General features: G+C 36.0%; 1 protein-coding gene and 1 non-coding gene across 4 annotated transcripts in view; both read left to right on the forward strand.

Annotated features, from left to right (window-relative positions):
• LOC145983923 (phosphatidylinositol 3-kinase regulatory subunit alpha-like) overlaps positions 1 to 20,969 on the forward strand; it is a 521,211-nt gene that overhangs the window by 147,833 nt on the left and 352,409 nt on the right. For all 3 annotated transcript variants that reach the window (XM_083117077.1, XM_083117079.1, XM_083117078.1), the window contains 2 exons: positions 8,481 to 8,570; positions 19,415 to 20,017. In XM_083117077.1, coding sequence (XP_082973203.1) covers positions 19,822 to 20,017 — 196 coding nt within the window. In that variant the 5' untranslated portion in view covers positions 8,481 to 8,570; positions 19,415 to 19,821. The remainder of the gene's footprint in view (positions 1 to 8,480; positions 8,571 to 19,414; positions 20,018 to 20,969) is intronic.
• Positions 13,084 to 13,158, forward strand: TRNAA-UGC (transfer RNA alanine (anticodon UGC)). The gene has a single exon. It is a non-coding gene; the product is annotated as a tRNA-Ala (tRNA).

The raw sequence follows: 20,969 nt of genomic DNA on the forward strand, positions 1-20,969 counted from the left end.
GGAATAGAAAATAGGGGAATTTATGTGTAGTTGGAAACACTGAACTGAACTCATTCTGCACCACCTGGAGAGAATTGAAATCACATATCAATGCAATGAAGCAAATTTCTCTCGATTTTTAGCAAAATTACAGTAAAGATAAATTGCACAATACCGGACGATTCTACAAATTGTGTCTTTTCCCTGGTGTGTGGCGAAACGTGGTTCAGAACTCCGACAAAATGTTATTTCAACTGAGATCAACTTGTCTTACAGAGTTTCACGTTAGTAATCTCCTTTGATAAGTTGGTTAAATGGTTATCTCGTTTTGCTTTTTTTTCAAGAACGTGATAGGTTCAAATCTCACCCACTCCTGATTCTTTTTTTTTTTATTGTTATTTACAGAGTTCGAAGTGTTGTAATAATGTAATATAAGATTATATTAAATCACTGTAAATATTTATGCAATGCATTCCTCGGGAATGTTTCTACTCATCTTTTTGAATTTTCAGTGATTGGCGGGATTTTTGGCAAGACCTTACTTTTCATTCAGCTGTGAAAAACTATGTTAACACACATTAGGAATGAATATATCATAAATACATGTTCTTAAACAGCATGTTGTAATCAAGTTGTCCCCATTTTAATATCAGGTGGAAGTTGATTGCACTGTGGTTCGGATTCCTGTTTAAACTGTAGGTCCAGTGTCGATTAGCGTATCTGCGCATAGGGTAGACTTAAAACAATGACGACAACAACAACAACAACACTCACACATACCATCATACACACAAATACGATGTCCTTTGTTTGTGCTCTTCACTGCGGACCTAAAATATACGTCGGGAGTTTCAAATTATACAACCACAAATATTATGCTATATTCAATGTTTGAAACTACCCACCTCAGACTTTACATCGCATCTTTCTCCATCTGGAAGTGCTGGATGTAAATCGCATAAATATCAACTTAAATATCGAAGAATCGTAGATAAGCATTCTCGTCCAAAGCCATTTACTTTCCGAAAAAGATATTTGCAAAGAAGTAGGTTTGAACCCATGACCTTCCATTCCGCAAGCAACACGTTCCCCCCTACACCACACGGTTCACGTTATTTTTACGCACTCGATTTGAGGGATGAAGACATACACATTTTTGTTGTGGTATAGTGCAGTGTGAAGTGGAAAGTTTTAGGTGTTTGCTCGAGTCTTTAGGATAGCTGAGGAATGCTTGTAGGATTAAACATTATGACTAGGTCTCGGAAGTTGATGACCTAAAACAAAATCAAAAGATGATCTATAGAATGACCTAAAAATGGTAAAAAAATGTTATAAAATAATTTTCACTGAAAATGGAAGCTTGATTTTTTTCATAAATTTCAAGAGAGTAAGTAGTCTAATAATTCAATGAAGCCCATTGTTTGGTTGTTGAAACTACTGAAGCAAAGGGAAAAGAGCAACTAAGTGATAATGTAGATTTTTTTGTTTACTTAAAGGTTACATAAAAAATACCTCAAGGTTTTTCTTTATAAATCATTCATCTCTTTTTCTGGTGGAAGCACATAGTGGTATGGATCCCACTTTAAATTGTAGGTCCAGTGCTGATTAGCTTTACCGTGCATAAAGTTGACTTCAAAAATTCATCTCCTTTCAGAGTGGGCCTTCTATGATACTGTAGTCGGCCAGCATCTGAAAATACAATTATGCTTCGCGTACACCAGAGTATAAAATTCATTTAATATTGTGACTAATTTTAGTTTAAAACCCCTTATTAAAGCGATAATAGTGTCCAGAAAAGGAACCTCAAAGTAGTCTTCACACAAAGTATTTTAATCCATTTCCAAACATTTCAGTTAAGAATAATATTATGCTTTTCCATTGAGCGTATTTTCGATTCATAGTGAATTTGCTAAAAGGACCATGTCAAGAAATCTAAATTTGTAAGTTTTACTAATAAATGCATTTAAAATGCAGGAAACAACAGTGTAGGAGAAAAAGAAACCTCAAAAATAAGTAAAAATGTAACAAAAACTGTTAAGAATAAATAAAATAAAAGCCAAGAAATGTAAAATGTAAAGTGTTTTCAGGCTCTAACTGAAGGGAAACGGACATGATATCAGGTTTAGCATTGTTTTTAAGGGTGAGAAAAAAGTTGATTTTTCCTCAACTTCTGGACCCTAATTATGACCATTGAAAAAGTTGGAGGGAAGGAGGCGACTTACTTAAATTTTTCTTGCTGAGGGATCGTATCGTCACATATCTCCACTTTCTAATACAGAAGAAAATCAAGTTCATATTTCGAAAATGACTTGCAGTTTTCCACCACGAAAATATGTTTTCATAGTTTGAAGTTCGTTAGTATTATCTTGCAGGGTTTCCATTGTTTTATTTTTACACATATTTTATATTTCATACATTGAATATCCCTTTCCTCTCTCTTTTCATACAGTCTTAGTAAAAAAAAGCTGAAGTTTCTTGGCAACTGGGTTCTGGTTCAAATTACTCCTTTTTGCTCTCCTGTTCCTACTTTAAACAAACAACAAAAAACTTCGTAAGTAAATGATTGCTTGTTCAAAACACGGAATTTTTACACAATTTACAAAATATGACAAAACACAAATAGACATGTTCATCATTTTCCCCTTTCATCGATTCTCGATTTTTTCTGAATTCGTTTCCTCATAAAAATTGCCATGAGGAAATTATAGACATGACATTATGTGTGAATTGGTTTCTTCAAACTGGTAGCAAATTTTAACGACCTACCTGGAAGATAGGTAGAGTGCTTGATTATCACTAGGGAGGTTGTAGGTTCGATTCTCAACATAGACAGGTTTTTTTTTATGGATTTTATCATTGGATGTAAAATTTATCCACCATGCTAAGAAGTTAACTTTGGTCTCTGTATTTCACGAGGTGAAAGGAAATAGTAAGAGCAAGTTGTTTCGATGATAGGAGGAAGTCACATGCCACGTGGAATGAGTAGAATCAAGTTACGTAGAGCTATGTCTGTAATGGTGGTTTCGAATATTGCAAAGTTAGTGGGGAAAGTTTGTTAGGTCCGAAACTTGTAATTTATGTTCAAATAAGACAAACATTTTAAATACAAAGCAGTGACGAATTAAGAATCATTATGAGGTTTTGAATTTTTTGTTTGTCAATCACTATATAAATACTTATTACAAGTTTCTTATCGAATCGGCCTCTGTCGCAATAACCATTTACTTATGTAAATTGGCGATTTAATATTAGGTTTAGATGCATAATAAGATGGTGGTGAGGGGATTGACAACAGTCATTACGAAGGAACGGACATTAAATTACCAATCTTAGCAATTTGAACGCATTAAAGGCTCTCCTTCGTTACTAGGGTGACCAGACATCCTCTTATATCCAGACATGTCCGGCGTCCGGGCAGATTTTTTAGAAATCGGTTGTTGTCCTCCTTTTTTAGAGAGAGTATAGCATCGACCGTAGCAAATGTTCTGCATAGAGAATGCTTCCACACATAATGATATTCATATCACTTGGGGCGCATTAAATATGAGAGCAATGCTCACCTAGCATCTGGGAGCTGAACATGATCACTTTCCCGACTGAGTGATTAGTAGGGGTGTGTGGGATCTAGAAAAGCTGGTTAAAGAAATTCCCGTCCCGATCCCGACTTCAGGAAATGATTTACAGATATTTCGAGATCCCGAGCAGTTCTAAACTTCCAAATGTTCATTTTAAAAAGTGGTTAATTCTTGATGTTTTCTGCATTATAAGTGTCTTGACACTTCTCTGAAATTGTTAGCTTTTATTTCAGAAATCGAAAGAAAGGGAAATGACGTCAAATTCGCTATTTCTACAGCGTCGAGAATGTTTTATCATTCCCCTTCCTGAAAATTTCTCGGGAAATTGCGGATTTTACGCGTCCCTAACGTCGGGATTTAAAAAAATTCCCCGTCCCGACCACACACCCCTAGTCATTAGTATGTATTATTGAAACTCGTTGCTTCGCAATCTGAGACTTGTGAAACACATGTAATTTGAGCAGTTCCTTTTTGATTGACTGATATGGTTTATTTTAATTCCCTTTTCTGCCACTTTTGCTAATTGCGAAGATGAGGATAAGCGATGATATGATGATTTTGATGAAGGTGCACTCACAAAGAACACCCATGCCCAGGCTGGAATTCGAACCCGGGACCTCTGGAATTGTGGCACTGTGTGCTAACCACTCCACCACAGAGGTTGGCAATTTCATTTTTGAGTCATACATACGCGATACGGAAATGTGTAGTGAGAATTTTGATTATTAAGTCATATTTACTTTATGAAATAACGAAGCGAAAGTGTAAATTCATCAACGATCTTGCAAAAAAATATCCAGCTTTTAGAGGATGGAAGAAATGAATATGAGGTAAAGTGTAAGGTGGCTATCACTTTCCCCTCCTGTTGAAAGAGTGCAAAAATGTTCGTGGCATTAAAATCATATTTCGTGACACAATCTAAACTACCTAAAATTTAAATTCTGTGTTTGGAAATAAGTTAAAGCGAAGCTTACTTGCCACATTTGCATTCACTTATGGTGATAAAAACAGTAAAATTCTGTACCTCAAACTATAGATATTCTTAATTATGATTGTCCTGTGCTAAATAATACAATTAGCAGATTGCTTTCGCTGCTTAAAGGTAATAAGAAATTATTAAAAAAATCATCACATTTATATTCATTAAATTATGAGTAGGGATGTGAAGTTTTCGTTTTAACGATAACACCGAATACTTGAAGAAAGCAAAATAAAAGTGTCTAAAATGGATTTGGGTAAATTAAGGAGGCAAGTTTTCGGTGTTTCGGAATCACAAAATTACTCGAATTATGCCATTTTTCAGAATAACACCGAATTTTGCACTTTAACATGAAAAACATCGCGAAATATGCAATATATACTAGGGATAACACTTCTTTTGTTCAAAAAGTACTACCTGAAGTGCTATTTGATCTGTCGTTTCTAGTCTATGTGGTGAAAGTGCAATTAAATCGAAATTGTTGCTCTTCATTATTGCAGTTTGGCGCAGATATGACTGACAGTAGGCTATTTAACCTCTTCCTGAAATAGAATTTGCTCGGGGCGGGGGATCTTCCCAGAAGGGAAATTGATTAGGAACGGGAAAATTTTCAGGGAGAAGCAACTTTTGTGTTTCGGAGGGAGGGAGAGAGGTTTTGTATGCGAGTGTGCGTACACAAAATGCCTAATTTGAGGTCGCAGAGGGATTTTCCTGGCATTGTTGGAGAAAGTTATATGTATGACTATTTTCAAAGATTTGTGTGATATCATTCAATAAACATTTCATATTTACTGGCTGATGAGACCAAATAGTTTTCCAAATGGAAGAAATTTGGTAATTCCTAATAAAGGTAAGCCTTAAATTTATTTTTTTGTCATTAAAACTAAAATTTGCCTCAATTTTCCAGAACTAAAGAAAGGTGAAAATCTTAATCATAGAAGGAACAGTAAATATGCATGTAAAAATAACCGATTTTAAATTAATAACACCGAATTTTGCCCTAAACCGTGAAAAATAATACCGAATTGCAGTAAAAAATAACATCGAAATTCAGTTGAAAATAAAACTAAAACTTCACATCCCTAATTATGTGTATAGTGCAGGAGGCCTTAGAAAGATCGCTTTGCGGGCTTACAGCAGACGACAATATGGGGGGGGGGGGTGTCTGCGAGAACCAATCAGGTCCGCGAATGAGCGAGCCTGGTTGCCACAGCTAGCTCGCTGCACCCTTCTGGAAGGGTGAATGACCTCTGCCTCTTGCTACCTCGGCCTGTTTGTTCGGCTGAGGAGGAGACGACACGAGAGTATCGGCAATAGTGTGTGAGGGACGTCTGCTGTTAGCCCACGAAACGCTCTTTCTAAGGCCTCCTGCACTATAATGGCAAATGAGTTGCCATTTTTTGCGGTGTCCTCTTTTTTATGACTTTGTCCTCCTTTTTCACCATGCTCTGTCCTCTTTTTTACATGTATGTGTCTGGTCACCCTATTCGTTACAGTAATGCACTACATCACTACTTAACATAACTGCATATGTTCTTTTTAGTACGTATTTCGAATTTAGTGTGTTGTCCTGTGTTTTGTTGCTATATGTTCTGAGGGCCTCTTTGCAGCCTCAGGTTTTAACCGGTGAGAAAATTTTAAGGTTTTAGTTATAACACGGCATTACAGTTATGCTGTTTTAGTTATGGTAAGGGGCTGGACCCCTTATAGTGTGACTGGTGCAAAATAGCCTTAGTGCTGATGCACCCAAAATTTTAAATACAAAATTCCAAAAAAAGAATTCATCATTGAATGGGGTATGTACACTTATCCAAAAGTTATCTGACTGCCCTGAAAGATTTCCAAGTCCTGAAATCGTAAATTTGGCAATGTAGCTCTTGAGCACCAGCAGAGAGTAGCCAACTGTACTACAAGCACCTCTACTAGGTGACAAACACTGTTGTGAAAGATTTATATTCATAAAATGAATTCAGAAAGTATATTAACCTAACATATCAATAGAGAACAAAACGAAAAACTTAAGTGTAACAAATAATTTTAGAGAATACTTGCGATTTGGCATGTTAAAATTAGAACCATAGAAACTGTTGTGTGGTTGGAAACACTGCACTCACTAGTTGTTCACCTGGAGGAAATCGCCATCAAGTTTGACCACAAAGGGGCATAATTACAAATAGTTTATGCAAAATAAATATAACAACGCCTTGCAAAGTACTCTGCAATGAGCGAAAAGTAAAAATTCTCACAATTTGCATCGAAAATGTGTTTGTCACCTAGAAAAGTGGCTGCTTGCGCAGTCATCAATGCGTTTCGAGACGTTAGCTGTCAGTGATTTTGTAGAGCATTTGGAAGAGTACTGGTGTTAGAGCTCTCTTTTTTCATAAGAATGTATGGCATTGAGATACATTGAGTGTGGAGTTTAGGAATTAAGTTGAATAGTTTTGTTTTAGAATGTTCACAATAATTAATTCGGTTTAGAATTCCAAGTATGTTCCCATTTTCTCAACATATTTGTTTTTTTTTCTTCTTTCTTGCACTATGGCATGCATTTCAGAGATGAGATTTATTTCAAAGCACTAACTTACCACTCAATCTAGGCATGCTAGATGTAACAGTCCGCAATTATTTTTAAACTACTTTGTATGGCATAGCCTTGATTACTATGAGTATTCACTCTAAGCAATTCTTTTTATTGTTTTGTTGAGAAAGCAATAGGAACTTTGATCAATTTGGATCGAAAAATACCTAAACTGTTGTGTTGTTATAATCCAACAGAAAGTATTCGGTCAAACAAGGAATGTGATGACTAGGGCTCGTAAGTTGATGAAAAATCATCTTCTTTTCTGAGCCTTCAAAACAATGCTAAACTTGATATCAGTCCGTTTCCCTTCAGCTAGAAGCAGCAAACTTTTATTTTATTTTACATTTTTCAGCCTTTTTTGGCTTTTAGGTCAATTTTCAGTATTTCTTAATGTTTTTGTTCCATTTTTCTTCATTGCTGGGGCTTATTTTTATCCTCCCTTTTTTGTTTCGTGAATTTTGAATGCATTTGCTAGCATAACTTGCACATCTAAATTTCCTGACATGGTCTTTTTCGCAAGTTTGCTAATAATTGAATATACGGTTAATGGAAAAGCACAAGTATTATTCTTAAGTGAAATGTTTGACAATGTATTAAATAATTAATTGTGGTAAATATATTTTCCCCTCGAGCAAACTTATGTGAAGCCAACTTTGAGGTTCCCTTGGTGGCATCTATTAATCTCTGATTTTAAAGTAAAATTAATAACAATATAAAACAATATTCAATCTTATGTACGTAAAATACAACTGAATTTTCAGATGCTGGCAAGCTATGCTTCCTATCTGGTCTCTGCACCTGTCACATGGTATCTGATTGTCTGCTGCAATTAAGATAGCTGGTTGGGATTTAAGGTTTTCAACTCTGGGAAGAAATAAACGTTCTTCATAGGAGTCTTGAGAAAATATTTCATACAACGTTTTTAGCCTTCTGTAAAAATTTTCTGCTGTGGTTTGGAATTGATCTTATGACCCTTTTAGTACAAGTCAAGCATGCTACCTATACACCACAGATGCCACTGTAACTCAACATATAGTTTGAAGAATTACAAACACTGCTTAGGTCTTCTAGTTTAACAAAATTTCGTTGATATGGATGAAACTACCTTGCTGCCCAACAATTAAAGTTTCACTTGAATCTATGAAGTTTGAAAAAATATTATTGCAGAAAAATGCAATGTTGCTAAACTTTTGCATGGCACTGTATATGTTACATACTTTGCATAGCTATTCAGGAGACTTGATTGTTAAGGAAACGTAAGTTACAGGTAGAATTTAGCCACATCATAATACTTAATGTAGAATTGTTTATGTCAGTTAAGTCCCTTATTTGTTGTTGACTAGAAACTTTTTGTTCTATTTTTCAGTCAGAATATACTACTATATATTATCTACAGTTCAAACTTTCTTTGTCCTGAAAATTCTTTCCAGTACAGAGGAGGACCAGTAATGCTCAGGTATATATATATATTTTTTACTTTTTTTACACTACATATTTCTTATTAACATATTTGGGATTTTCATATTTTTAAATATACATTTTCTCCACTTTGGGCAGATAAATTTAATTTAATAAATTTTTAGTGAATCTTTATATATAATTTTCTGACAACCAATGTGATTACTGTACATTTGAAAATTGCATTTACTGTACCAACCAGGTGTTTAGGATGACTGTATATGACATTGTTGCCTTTTAATCAATGGGTCTTGGGTTCGATTCCTGGTGGAGGCACATAGTGGTTCTGATCCAACTTTAAACTTTAAAAGTTCCCGATTAGCCTTACTGTGCATAAAGTGATTTAAAACACCAAGTCAACCTAACCCAACCGTATATGGTTGCCACATGGGAAATTGCTTATCAAGTTGCTGATGCTGAAAATAGTGTAATAAACTAAACTGTCTTGGGAAATTCGTCCATAATGCCAGAATGATAGCAGAATGTCAGAATTGTGTACTTTTTTTTAGTTCATGCTTCCTCCACTTGTTGTTCAACAGTCCACCATCATATATGTGAATGTTATACTTTTCGTTCAGTTTTTTAACTTTTAAGTGATAACCGTAATCGATGTTGTTACTGCCATCTAAACCATGTGATAACAAATTGTTAGTTTTCCCTCCATCATATACATTTCTTTCAGTGAATGATTATATTGTGACTGAAAAGCATGCCCACGCAAAGAGGCCAGATTTTGAGTGATTGTTGATTTCTCGTCGTCTTGCCTTGTTCAAGCGTTTAGAAGTATTACCTGTATTACCTAATATTAGGTATTATAAAGAAGAAACCGGCATTACAAATACATACTGCGAAAGGAGTATGATAACTTGATGTTTCTATAACATTTAAGTATCATATTGCTAGTATGTAATGCATAAGAAACTAGAAGGCTCTGAAACATGCATGCCCAGGCAGGGGCGCCAACTTGTCAAAATTATTGGGGGGGGGGGCTCTGATCACTGAAGTAAATGAATGAATCACTCACTTCCTCCCTTTTTTAAAAATAAAAATTTCGTCTTCATATAGCAGTTTTTAAGCAGCTATTATATTCCTCATGCAAATGAAATGTAACATGAAAAACGTGTTTCTGCTCATTTGTTTTTTAGATAACAATTAACATTTTTATTTAAAATTAGGCTATGTATTTACATTAAGAGGCCAACATAACAGTTTTATGCCGGCCTTGGTAGCCGAGTGTGTTGGGTGGTCGGCTCAACTCGCTTTGATCCGGAGGTCTCGGGTTCGAGTCCCGGTGAGGAAGTGGGTGTGTTTTAATGTCCGCAACAGACTTGTAAAGAAAGGACATGTGACGGGTGCAAGGAACCTTAGTGTTGACATACCCATAAAAGTAGCGAATATTTACAATATTTAACAGTTTTATTTAAATATTTACATAAATGCTAACACAAATCGCAGGCAAATAGTTTTACCTTTTTGTTCTTGCTACAATGTTTTACTTTTTAAATTTAATTTTGCAATAATAAATAAACACATAGCACGCCGTGCTTTAGCAATAATGCCTTTGATCATAGTCGTTCCCGCTTTCGCAATACAGACTTTTCATAAGCTTGCGTACTTTTCTGCAAGCCAGTGTTAAATAAACTCAAAGACTTTAGAATTATTTTCCCCTTATTTCCTTAATTTCTCTACAACTACATAATGAACTAAAACATCAATAGAAGTTCCCATGAAGAATTCTTTGTTGAACCAATACAATTTTCCTTTCTGTGTTCAACATTGCTAAGGAAGAAAATCTGTCTTGTCCCGTTGTTGACCTTAGCCATGTTTTTATTTATCTTATTGCAGATAAGAACATACGCCTGTAGCCGAAGTGATTGGCAGCAGCCACTGTGCAATGTTCAACATTTTGTGCAGGTTAGGGAATGTCTTTTGTAGGTGTGTGAATCGCCTCAGTTGAAAATGAATACCTCCCCAGTGTGTGATTTTGTCAGAGGTAGAAAAACTTAAAACGTGTTGCGTCAAGGTCTCGAAATTAATTAATTTCTTTTACTCTTGAAATATCTATTTTTCTTCAATGTTCTTGACAGTGTGACACTGCTACTGGCCGGCGGGCCAACTGCAGATGCTCACAGTTGGGGTCGCATAATGACCTTGTAGAAATAGGGTTGGAACATGATGGGTGGTTTCATCCCAGCACACAACAGGTTTAGAAGATGAACGAAACAAACATGTCTTTTGAACTTTTAACAGGTAGCTTTGAAATTATGGAGAGGAAATGGTGGCACTTTAAACTGTAGGTCCAGTCCCAATTATCCTTACTGTGCATAAAGTGGACTTAAAACACCAAATCAAAATCAAAACCTTATGAACGTAAATACAGACCATACTTTATATGTAAACATAACATGTTGAGTTTGTTTTTAAGTTTTTTTTAAGCACAGAAAGGCTAGCCAGGACTTGATCTACAGTTTAAAGTGGGGTCCAAACCACAATGTGCTTCCACCTGGTATCGACCTCGGGACTTCTTGATTACAAGGTGATTACATTACCACAATGCCACCTGGTAGGTCCACGTATAAATACATGATTACATACACTATGGATGGCCAACAATATAAGGTTTGGGGTAACCAGAATTGAGGATCTGGATCCTAGAACCGAGTGTCCATTGATTGACTGATTAATTTGGTTATTTTTCTTCACTTCTGCTACTTTTGGATAATTGCGACAATGATGGACTAAAATTAAACAGTGTGACTCAGTTGTTAGCATATGCAGATGATGTAGACTTATTAGAGGATGATATAAATACAATTAAGAATAATGCTAAAATATTTTTCAAAGCAGCTAAAGAGATAGGTTTGGAAGTTAGCAAAGATAAAACCCAATATATGCTTACAGGCCGAAACCAAGTGTTAGGTAATAATCAAAATCTAATTATTGATAACTCGTTTGAACCAGTTTCCAAATTCAAGTACTTAGGAATAATACTAACAAATTAAAATTATATTAAAGGGAAAACAAAAAGCAAGCTTAATTCAGGAAATGCATGTTACTTCTCTCTTTATAAACTTTTCTCTTCTCGTTTAATATCTAATAAACTAAAAGTTAAAATATACAAAACATTTATTTTGCCTGTATTATTATATGGATGCGAAACTTGGTCCCTTACATTGAAAGAGGAACATAAATTGAGAGTATTTGAAAATAAGATCGTTAGGAAAAATATTTGGACCTAAAAGGGATGAGGAGACAGGTGAGTGGAGAAGGTTACATAATTTAGAACTACATAATTTGTATTCATGCCCAAATATTATTAGAATAATTAAATCAAGAAGACTTAGGTGGGCAGGCCATGTGGCACGAATGGGAGAGGAAAGAAGAGTTTACAGGATTCTTGTTGGGAAACCTGATGGTAAGAGACCTGTAGGAAGGCCAAGACGAAGATGGAGGGATAACGTTGAAGTGGACCTAAGGGAAATTGGTAGGGATGGAAAAGAGTATATAGATGTTGCTGCAGCCATGAACCTTCAGGTTTAAGAATGCTAGAGAGTTAGAGTTAGTTAGATGAAGAATGGGGATTAGATGAAAAGAACTCCTATGCCCTGGCCATGATTTGAACCCAGGACACCCAAATGCTAACCACTTTGCACCCAGGTCGGCCTGAAAAAAACCGATTTCAGTTTGTGGATGTATGGAATTTACATAAAGGGTATGTACACTTCTCAACATCTTATTTGACCGCCCCAAAAGAATTGTAAGTCCCGAATTCGTAAACTTAGCAACATTGCACTTCTTCTCCAAGTGAGAGTAGCCAACTTTGAGTTGGTCCTTCCACTAGACGAAAAACGCTGCGGTGAGAGGTTTTCAATTTTGCACTTTCCATGAACTTAGAAACTATAAACTGCTATTATAATACACAATCAAACAGAAATAATAAATCGGAAAAAGAACCTTGAGGAATTTTTATGATTCTGCTTGCTCGACTTGAAATTAGAGGTGTTTGAAACACTGAATACAGTTTATCTCCACCTGGAGGATATCACCATCACGTTTGTGCAGAAAGAAGCAAATTTGTAAGGAGTTTATGCGACATTCTATTTACAATAGCTTGCATAATATCAAACGGTTCTCAAAAAATAATATTTTTCACGACTTGTCGAGAAAATGTGCTTGGAACACAGGAAGGGAGTCTTCCTAAACGTCAACATGTTTTTAAGGGTTTTACATCATGAAGTTAACTTAGAGCAGTTGGTTACACCCTGTTTTCCTTATTTTTCGTCAAGCGTGAAAGGTCGTAGGTTCAAATCCCACCCTCTCCTCATATTTTTTTTCTTTTTGCTGAACAAAGACCGTTGATATGAAATATTTAAAAAATTAACCTGATGCACACTTGAGGGACGTAGCTTCTGCGCATATTTCCCCTTAGAAGTTGCAGATTTCCAGTTTTTAAAGTTAAAACTTTTTTTTTTAGTTATTGTTCGTATGTTGTGTTAACACACACATTATGGGCCTCCCCCATGACGCAGTGGTAGCGTCATTGCCTTGCAATCAAGGGGTCCCGGGTTCGATACCCGGTGGAGGCACAAGTGGTTCGGATCCCACTTTAAACTGTAGGTCTAGTCCCGATTAGCCTTACTGTGCATAAAGTGGACTTAAAACATCAACTCAAAAAACAAAACAAAAAAAACACACACACATCATGATTAATTCACAAATCACATATATGTATTCAGGATACAAAATGTAAAGTTATTTAAGTTATGTTATTGTTTGTTCTTTACTGACACCTAAAATGTTGATTATTTGATTTTGATATGCTAAAACAAACATATACAGTTATGTTAAGTAGTGATGTAGTGCATTACTGTAACGAAGGAGAGCGTTTAATGAGTTCAAATTGCTAAGATTGGTAATTTTATGTCCATTCTTTCATAATGACTGTTGTCAATCCCCTCCCCACCATCTTACCATGCGTCTAAACCTAATAGTAAATCGCCAATTTACATAAGTAAATGGTTATTGCGACAGAGGCCGATTCAATAAGAAACTTCTAATAAGTATTTATATAGTGAGTGACAAACAAAAAATTCAAAACCTCATAATGATCGTTAATTCGTCACTGCTTTGTATCTAAAAAGTACGAGTATCAGATATAACAAACTTTCCCCACTAACTTTGCAATATTCGATACCACCATTACAGACTTAGCTCTACGTAACTTGATTCTGCGCATTCCACATGGCATGTGACTTCCTCCTATCATTGAAACAACTTTCTCTTACTATTTCCTTTCACCTCGTGAAATACAGAGACCAATGTTACCTTCTTAGCATGGTGAATAAACGTTACATCCAAAGATAAACTCCTGATAAAAATCCTGCCTAGGTGGAGAATCGAACCTACGACCTCCCTCGTGAGAATCAAGCATCCTACCTTTCCTCCAGGTAGGTCATGTTATGATTAGCTACCAGTTTGAATAAACCAGTTCACAATTCATGGCAATTTTCATGAGGAAACGAATTCAGAAAAAATCGAGAAACGATGAAAGGGAAAGATGATGAACATGCCTATTGGTGTTTTGTCATATTTTGTAAATTGTGTAAAAATTCCGTGTTTTGAACAAACAATTGTTTAGTTATGAAGTATTTTGTTATTTGTTTAAGGTAGGAACAGGAGAGCGAAAAGGAGTAATTTGAACCAGAACCCGGTTGCCAAGAAAGGTAAAAAAAAAGGTAAAGTGCTACCCTGTGCATAGCACCACGCCATGAAGGTGTATGGGGGGTGTGGGGGTAACACCCCACACTTTCTTGATCCGGTCATGAGTGGGGTGATCAGCATCACGCCCCTGACCGCCTTTACCCCCTAGGGTTTCCCCCAGGTACCCATGTTATTCAACGCTGGGTGGGCGCCGGGGCCGCTTCAAGAAACTTCAGCTTTTTTCCAAAGACTGTATGAAAAGAGAGAGGAAAGGGATATTCAACATATGAAATATAAAAATAAAACAATGGAAACCCTGCAAGATAATACTAACGAACTTCAAACTATGAAAACATATTTTCGTGGTGGAAAACTGCAAGTCATTTTCGAAATATGAACTTGATTTTTTTCTGTATTATAAAGTGGAGATATGGGATGATACAATCCCTCAGCAAGAAAAATTTAAGTAAGCCGACTCCTTCCCTCCAACTTTTTCAATGGTCATAATTAGGGTCCAGAAGTTGAGGAAAAATCAACTTTTTTTCTCACCCTTAAAAACAATGCCAAACCTGATATCATGTCCGTTTCCCTTCAGTTAGAGCCTGAAATCACTTTCTATTTTACATTTCTTTTGCATTTTTCAACCTTTTTTGGCTTTTAGTTTATTTGTCAGTATTCTTAACAGTATTTGTTGCATTTTTTACTTATTTTTGAGGTTTATTTTTCTCCTCCCCTGTTGTTTCGTGCATTTTAAATGCATTTACTAGTAAAACTTACATATTTAAATTTCTTGACATGGTCCTTTAGCAAATTCACGTAGAAGGCCCACTCTGAAAGGAGATGTATTGGTTGATTTGGTGTTTTAAGTCAACTTTATGCACAGTAAAGCTAATCAGGACTGGACCTACAGTTTAAACAGGAATCCGAAACACTGTGCAATGAGCCTCCACCTGATATTAAAATGGGGACACATTGATTACAACATGCTGTTTAAGAACATGTATTTATGATATATTATTAATTCTTAATGTGTGTTAACATAGCTTTTGACAGCTAAATGAAAAGAAAGGTTTTCCAAAAAATCCTGCCAATCACTGAAAAATCAAGAAGATGAGTAGAAACATTCCCGAGGTATGCATCGCATAAATATTTACAGTGATTTAATGTAATCTTATATTACATTATTACAACACTTCGTACTATGTAAATAACAATATAAAAAAAAAAGAATCAGGAGTGGGTGAGATTTGAACCTACGATGTTTTGCTCTTGACGAAAAAGCAAAACGAGACGACCACTTAACCAACTGCTCCAGGGGATTGCTAACGTGAAAGCCTGTAAAACAAGTTGATCTCAGTTGAAATAACATTTTGCCGGAGTTCCGAACCATGTTTCGCCACAGATCAGGGAAAAGACGCACTTTGTAGAATCGTCCGGTGTTGTGCAATTTATCTTTATCGTCTTGTAATCAAGGGGTCCCGGATTCGATACCCGGTGGAGGTACAAAGTGGTTCGGATCCCACTTTAAACTGTAGGTCCAGTCCCGATTAGCCTTACTGTGCATAAAGTGGACTTAAAACACCAAATCAAGCAATCAAGCAATTTATCTTTACTGTATTGTTGCCTAAAATTGAGAGAAATTTGCTTCATTGCATTGATATGTGATTTCAATTCTCTCCAGGTGGTGGAGAACGAGTTCAGTGTTTCCAACTGCACATAAATTCCCCTATTTTCTATTTCAGAACGATTAGTCTTAAAAATAAAAAATAAACATTTCTATTTCCAATTTACGATTTTTGTTTAATAGCATTTTATATTACTGGTTTAGGGTTTCTAACTTCATGGAATGTGAAAGAATGAAACAAATTCACAAGAGCATTTTCGTTTAGAAAGAAAAACTGTTGCTAAGTTTGATACTATTTGTGGACTCTGAAGCGCTATGTTGCCAAATTTATGAATTCAGGACTTTGAATTTTTTCTGGGCGGTCAATTAAGATGTTGCGAAGAGTACATTAATGCCAATTAACTATTAAATCAATGATTTCAAAAGCTCCTATCAGTAATGCAATGAAACATTTCAGGCACAAAATATAAGTATTTATGCCAATATAATATTTCAATTTCATTGCAAGCACTACAAAAAGGTAAAGTTCCCTGTGAATATAGCAATGTGCCATGAATTCACATTTAGAGGATGTGGGGGTTGGGCCCTACACATTCTCGATCTTGACCATTTTGGAGGTAATGTGATAACACCACACTCTGACCACGTTTTCCCTCCAGGGTTGCCGCCAGGTGCCCAGTGATTTGAGGCTGGGTGATCCCTGGACCCACTTTATGTGGGGGCAAGGCTGGAAAATTTTTGACCTTACATCACCCACCCTGGGAATCGAACCTGGGTCTCCCATGTGCCAAACAGACACCCTACCAACTTTTTTTTAATAGCAGCAGCTTTCCCCACACAAACCTCATTTCAGTTAATCTCAACTTCTTTATTGAGTACAGACAGTCGCAAACATACATGTCTGAACCTGGGATCCCTGACATCATAGTGTGTCAACATTTTTGGGGAGGGGGATTTTTCCTTTCAATATCATAAAATTAACATATTTTTATAAAAGATGTGTTTTTATACATCATGCTGCAATATGTGCTATGAGGCAGAGAGGAACATATTTGCCTAGTAATTAATTCACTTTAGTTTCTTCCAAGTCACTGGGGGAGGGGGGGGCTGATGTGGACAATTGTTACAAATTTATTTTCCAGATATTCATGGAACTATTTAATCTACGGTTTATTTGATTTTCTCAAAATTTTGGGCGGGGCTGTAGCCCTTCTCTGCAAGGTTGCCGTGTCACAGAAAGTGGAAAGAAAATGACATTTCAAGAGTAAAATGAATTATTTTTCTGGAGGTTGAAGCAGCAAATAAAAAAATCAGTCAGTGGTTCTCTACAAACATCCTTTCTTAGTGTACAGTTAAAATTTTCTGTTGACCGTCTCTCGAGATAATTGTGACCAAAGTTTGATGGTAAAATGGTCAAATCTTCACCAGAGTAGGAGATGGCCTTAGTATCTAATCTTTATGTAAAATGGAATACACCATTTAAAGTTTCGTTGAATCAGATTGTAAGCCCAGTACTGCCTATTGATAAATCAGGAACAAAATAAGAATGAACAGGAACATATCAGATTTGCCCACACTTAATGAACAGTGTTATATCTAAGGGGGAAAAAATAATAAAATAAAAATGCTTTATGATATAATGTGTAGGTATGAGGCTATGAAATATTTGGTATCTAGGTCTAATTTGTCCATTTTCACATGACATAAACTCTTGCATGAAAAGTTTCATGTAACTGGATTCAAATAATCTGACAAAACAATTGGCAACAGTGATGTGTGAATCAGTCAGTTGCAGAAAACCCCGCATTTGCATAAATGGACCCATTAACAGCCGTGTACCTAATGTTTTGCAACCTTTGCTGTTGGCATTTTCTACAACATGACAACATGTTTTTCAAATCGAGGTGGCAAATGAAACCTGAGGCAGTGCATAATATGACTCGCTCATTTCCAGTCTTTTGCAAAACTCGACCACATTTGCTGTTATGCTGTCGTCTGGAGAAAATGTGTCAAATAGATGCATAAACTTTTTTTAATGTAAACTAGCAACACACACACATTCGTACACATGCTTCATTTTTTGGAACATGCTATGTTTTAAAGATGTGCAAACCACTGAATCAGGTAGTCACTGAGGGAGTAGGTTTTCCCATGTGAGTAGGTTCTTAACTTGTTCATATACATTAAATGGAATTAATGCTAAAAAGAAATTGAAAAATGAGTACGTACTCACTTTTATTCATAAATTCTTTTACTTGCACAGTTAAAAAATGGGAAGTGCCTTGCAAGTAGAGCTACATGGAGGGGGAAAGAGATAAAGCCTTAAAAGAGTTAACCTCGCATCTCTGTCTGAAAATGTTAGTGCCTTTTTATTCATAGTATTGTCAATTTGCAAAGAAATACTCTTAGATCTAAAAGTTCATGCTCCTAACCCATCCCATTAAGTTTATTCGTATTGCTTGAAAGCAGATATTGCATGCAGTGCACAATGTGATGTACAAGGCATCGAGTGATGCCTAAAAACATATGCAGGGACATTTTGAAAATTGCAAATTCTGAAAACTGGTTGGATGTTTGATATTTCTTGTTTGATATTTCAATGAGGTTTATTATGCATGAATATACTACAGCTGCAGGAAGAGTCAAATATGTTCTAAGTATTGATTAATCATATTATTAATATTTTAATATTATTTGTACAATGTGGATGCCTTACAGGACCAGAAAGTTGCTATTTAATTGATTGATTTAGTTTATTTTACTTTGCTTTTCTGCCACTTTTGGCTAATTACGAAAATGAGGATGAATGGTGATGAGATGAATGAAGGGGCAATCACAAACATATAGGAGGGTCAAAACACAAGCCCCACTGGCTGTGAGTCCACATGCCAGACCTTGCTAGTAAACAAAATGCAATGCAACATATGCTACATGGAAAGGAGATTGACATTAGGGTGTCTTTCGAAGGGCGTTGTAACAATCACATTGAAAGCTAACAGGATTGTTACAACCCAGAAATGTCTGCGAGTTAGAAAGGAAGGTTAATCTGTAAAATGAAGAAAGGAAGCAAAAGGAGAAATGTAATGATAAAAGGAAGAAATAAATAAAGGAAAAATATGTTAGAAAAGAAGAAAAATTAAAGAGTATTGTGTAATATTTAAGTAGATATGAAGGCAGCACAATTTTCCCTTTGTTCAAAATGGAGCAAGTGATCCTCAGGGACCATCCCTGCGTGCATCCATGGTCCACTTCATTTCAGAAAATCTGGTCACCTTATTTTTTTGTGTGCCTAAAAGTGGGCTGGCATTTATGTAATATAATTAAACAGTTTGATTGGCCTTCTGAAGCATTACTAGACAGATTATAAAACAATTAAAAATTCTGAAATGTGAAAAGAGAAAGTTGTAAATTTGTGCTAGCTCTACATTTTATTTTGTGTAAACATCGATGTATGATTAGCATATTAACTTAAGAAATACATGTCATTGGAACTTATTTTTGTCTCTTTCATTTTTCAGCTACTTTTGCACAGATCTCGTTATTGTTATCAGTTGCAGTAGGCAGATGCTATCAAATACTTTTACAATGGCTATTTTTCTAAAATCAAAAATATAACACTGAAGTTCACTTCATGGATATTAACAGAACCTGCTGGAAAATGGCCTTTCGAAGCTGTGAAGAATTGTTCGCTTGCAATGGTAGTTGGTTTAACCCTGAGCATCACGAATATCCATATTCTTAAAAAATAGAAATGGGTGAAAAGGAGACCATGGTGAAAATGCAAACTCAACAGAGTGCCTTTCAACGAAGATACGTGTGTTGTGTGAGTACAAATTGGGCAATTGATATACAATTATGTTGCCTTATCACACATGATTTTTATAGGAACATCTGAAACTATTTTTTGGGTGTCTCGTAAACTGTAATGGGTGATTTTGAACTCTATCAAGCTATTCAGGCATACTCTCCCATCTCTTCTGGAGAGGTTGCCTTAGAAGTAGATGATGTTCTTGAAGTTTGTCGTCAAAATTCAAATGAAAATGAAGATGAAGCAACACTAGCACCTCAAGGATGGCTGCATGGTACTAATAGGAGCACAGGAAACAAAGGATTTTTTCCAAGTAAGTTCAGTATTGTTTTCTTTAACATATTACGCATAACTTTTAGAATGTATTGTGTGCATTCTGTTATAGTGAACTGATAATATATTTAAATGTAGTACATTTTTCTTGTCCAGCACAGTGGCTGGTGGTCTAAAGTGTCAGACTTTGGGCTCAGGCCACATGATGCATGCTGGTTCGAGTCCCCTAGGGAAAAAAACAACATAACATTTCTTCTGAGATTTCAGTTAGTGTGTGGGACTGTTGGCCACCTGTTGTCATGAGGAAATTGGGGAGCTACAAATGAGTAGCATAACTTGGTCATAGAAAACCTACAACAGCGAATGGGGGTTTGTCATGCACACATCAACCCATTACTGTTTGGATGATCTCCCACCTCTGCTGAGGCATGTGGGAGTGAGGCTGGCAGTCAATAGGTAGGCCTTGGCCCTCATGGGCTGTTGAGCCATTCATTTACATTTAGTTTTTTCCTTAGACTATTTTGAAGAATTATTCAGTTAATGGGAAATTACTTTTTTTCATCAATTTCATCATATCATCACTCATCCCCATCTTCTCAATTAGCCAAAAGTGACAAACAAAGTAAAATATACCAAATCAATAAACAATAAATCATAAGAAACCTCAAATTACCATCATAACTGTGGCCGAAAAACACTTATGACCGACAATGAGGGTCACTTCCAACCAGTTGCGGAAAGGACGTTGTGAAGAGAACTGCATAAAGTAGACGTATGGGGCCAAGTACCTTGGAAGGGACCCCTTCTAACAGCGGATGAGATGTTAGATGCAAAGCATCACATCTTCAGTAGGCTCTGCGACACCAACACATCACCTTGGAGGACTGGAAACATGTAATATGGTCCAATGCATTACGTTTTTGTTTGTACTCTTAACAACGCGAGGTGACGAGTGCACCACCACTGGCTTTTGATCCGGATTGTGTTTCAGG

This window comes from Lepisma saccharinum, chromosome 2 (genome assembly GCF_977018435.1).
Source record: "Lepisma saccharinum chromosome 2, izLepSacc3.1, whole genome shotgun sequence".
Lineage (NCBI taxonomy): Eukaryota > Metazoa > Arthropoda > Insecta > Zygentoma > Lepismatidae > Lepisma > Lepisma saccharinum.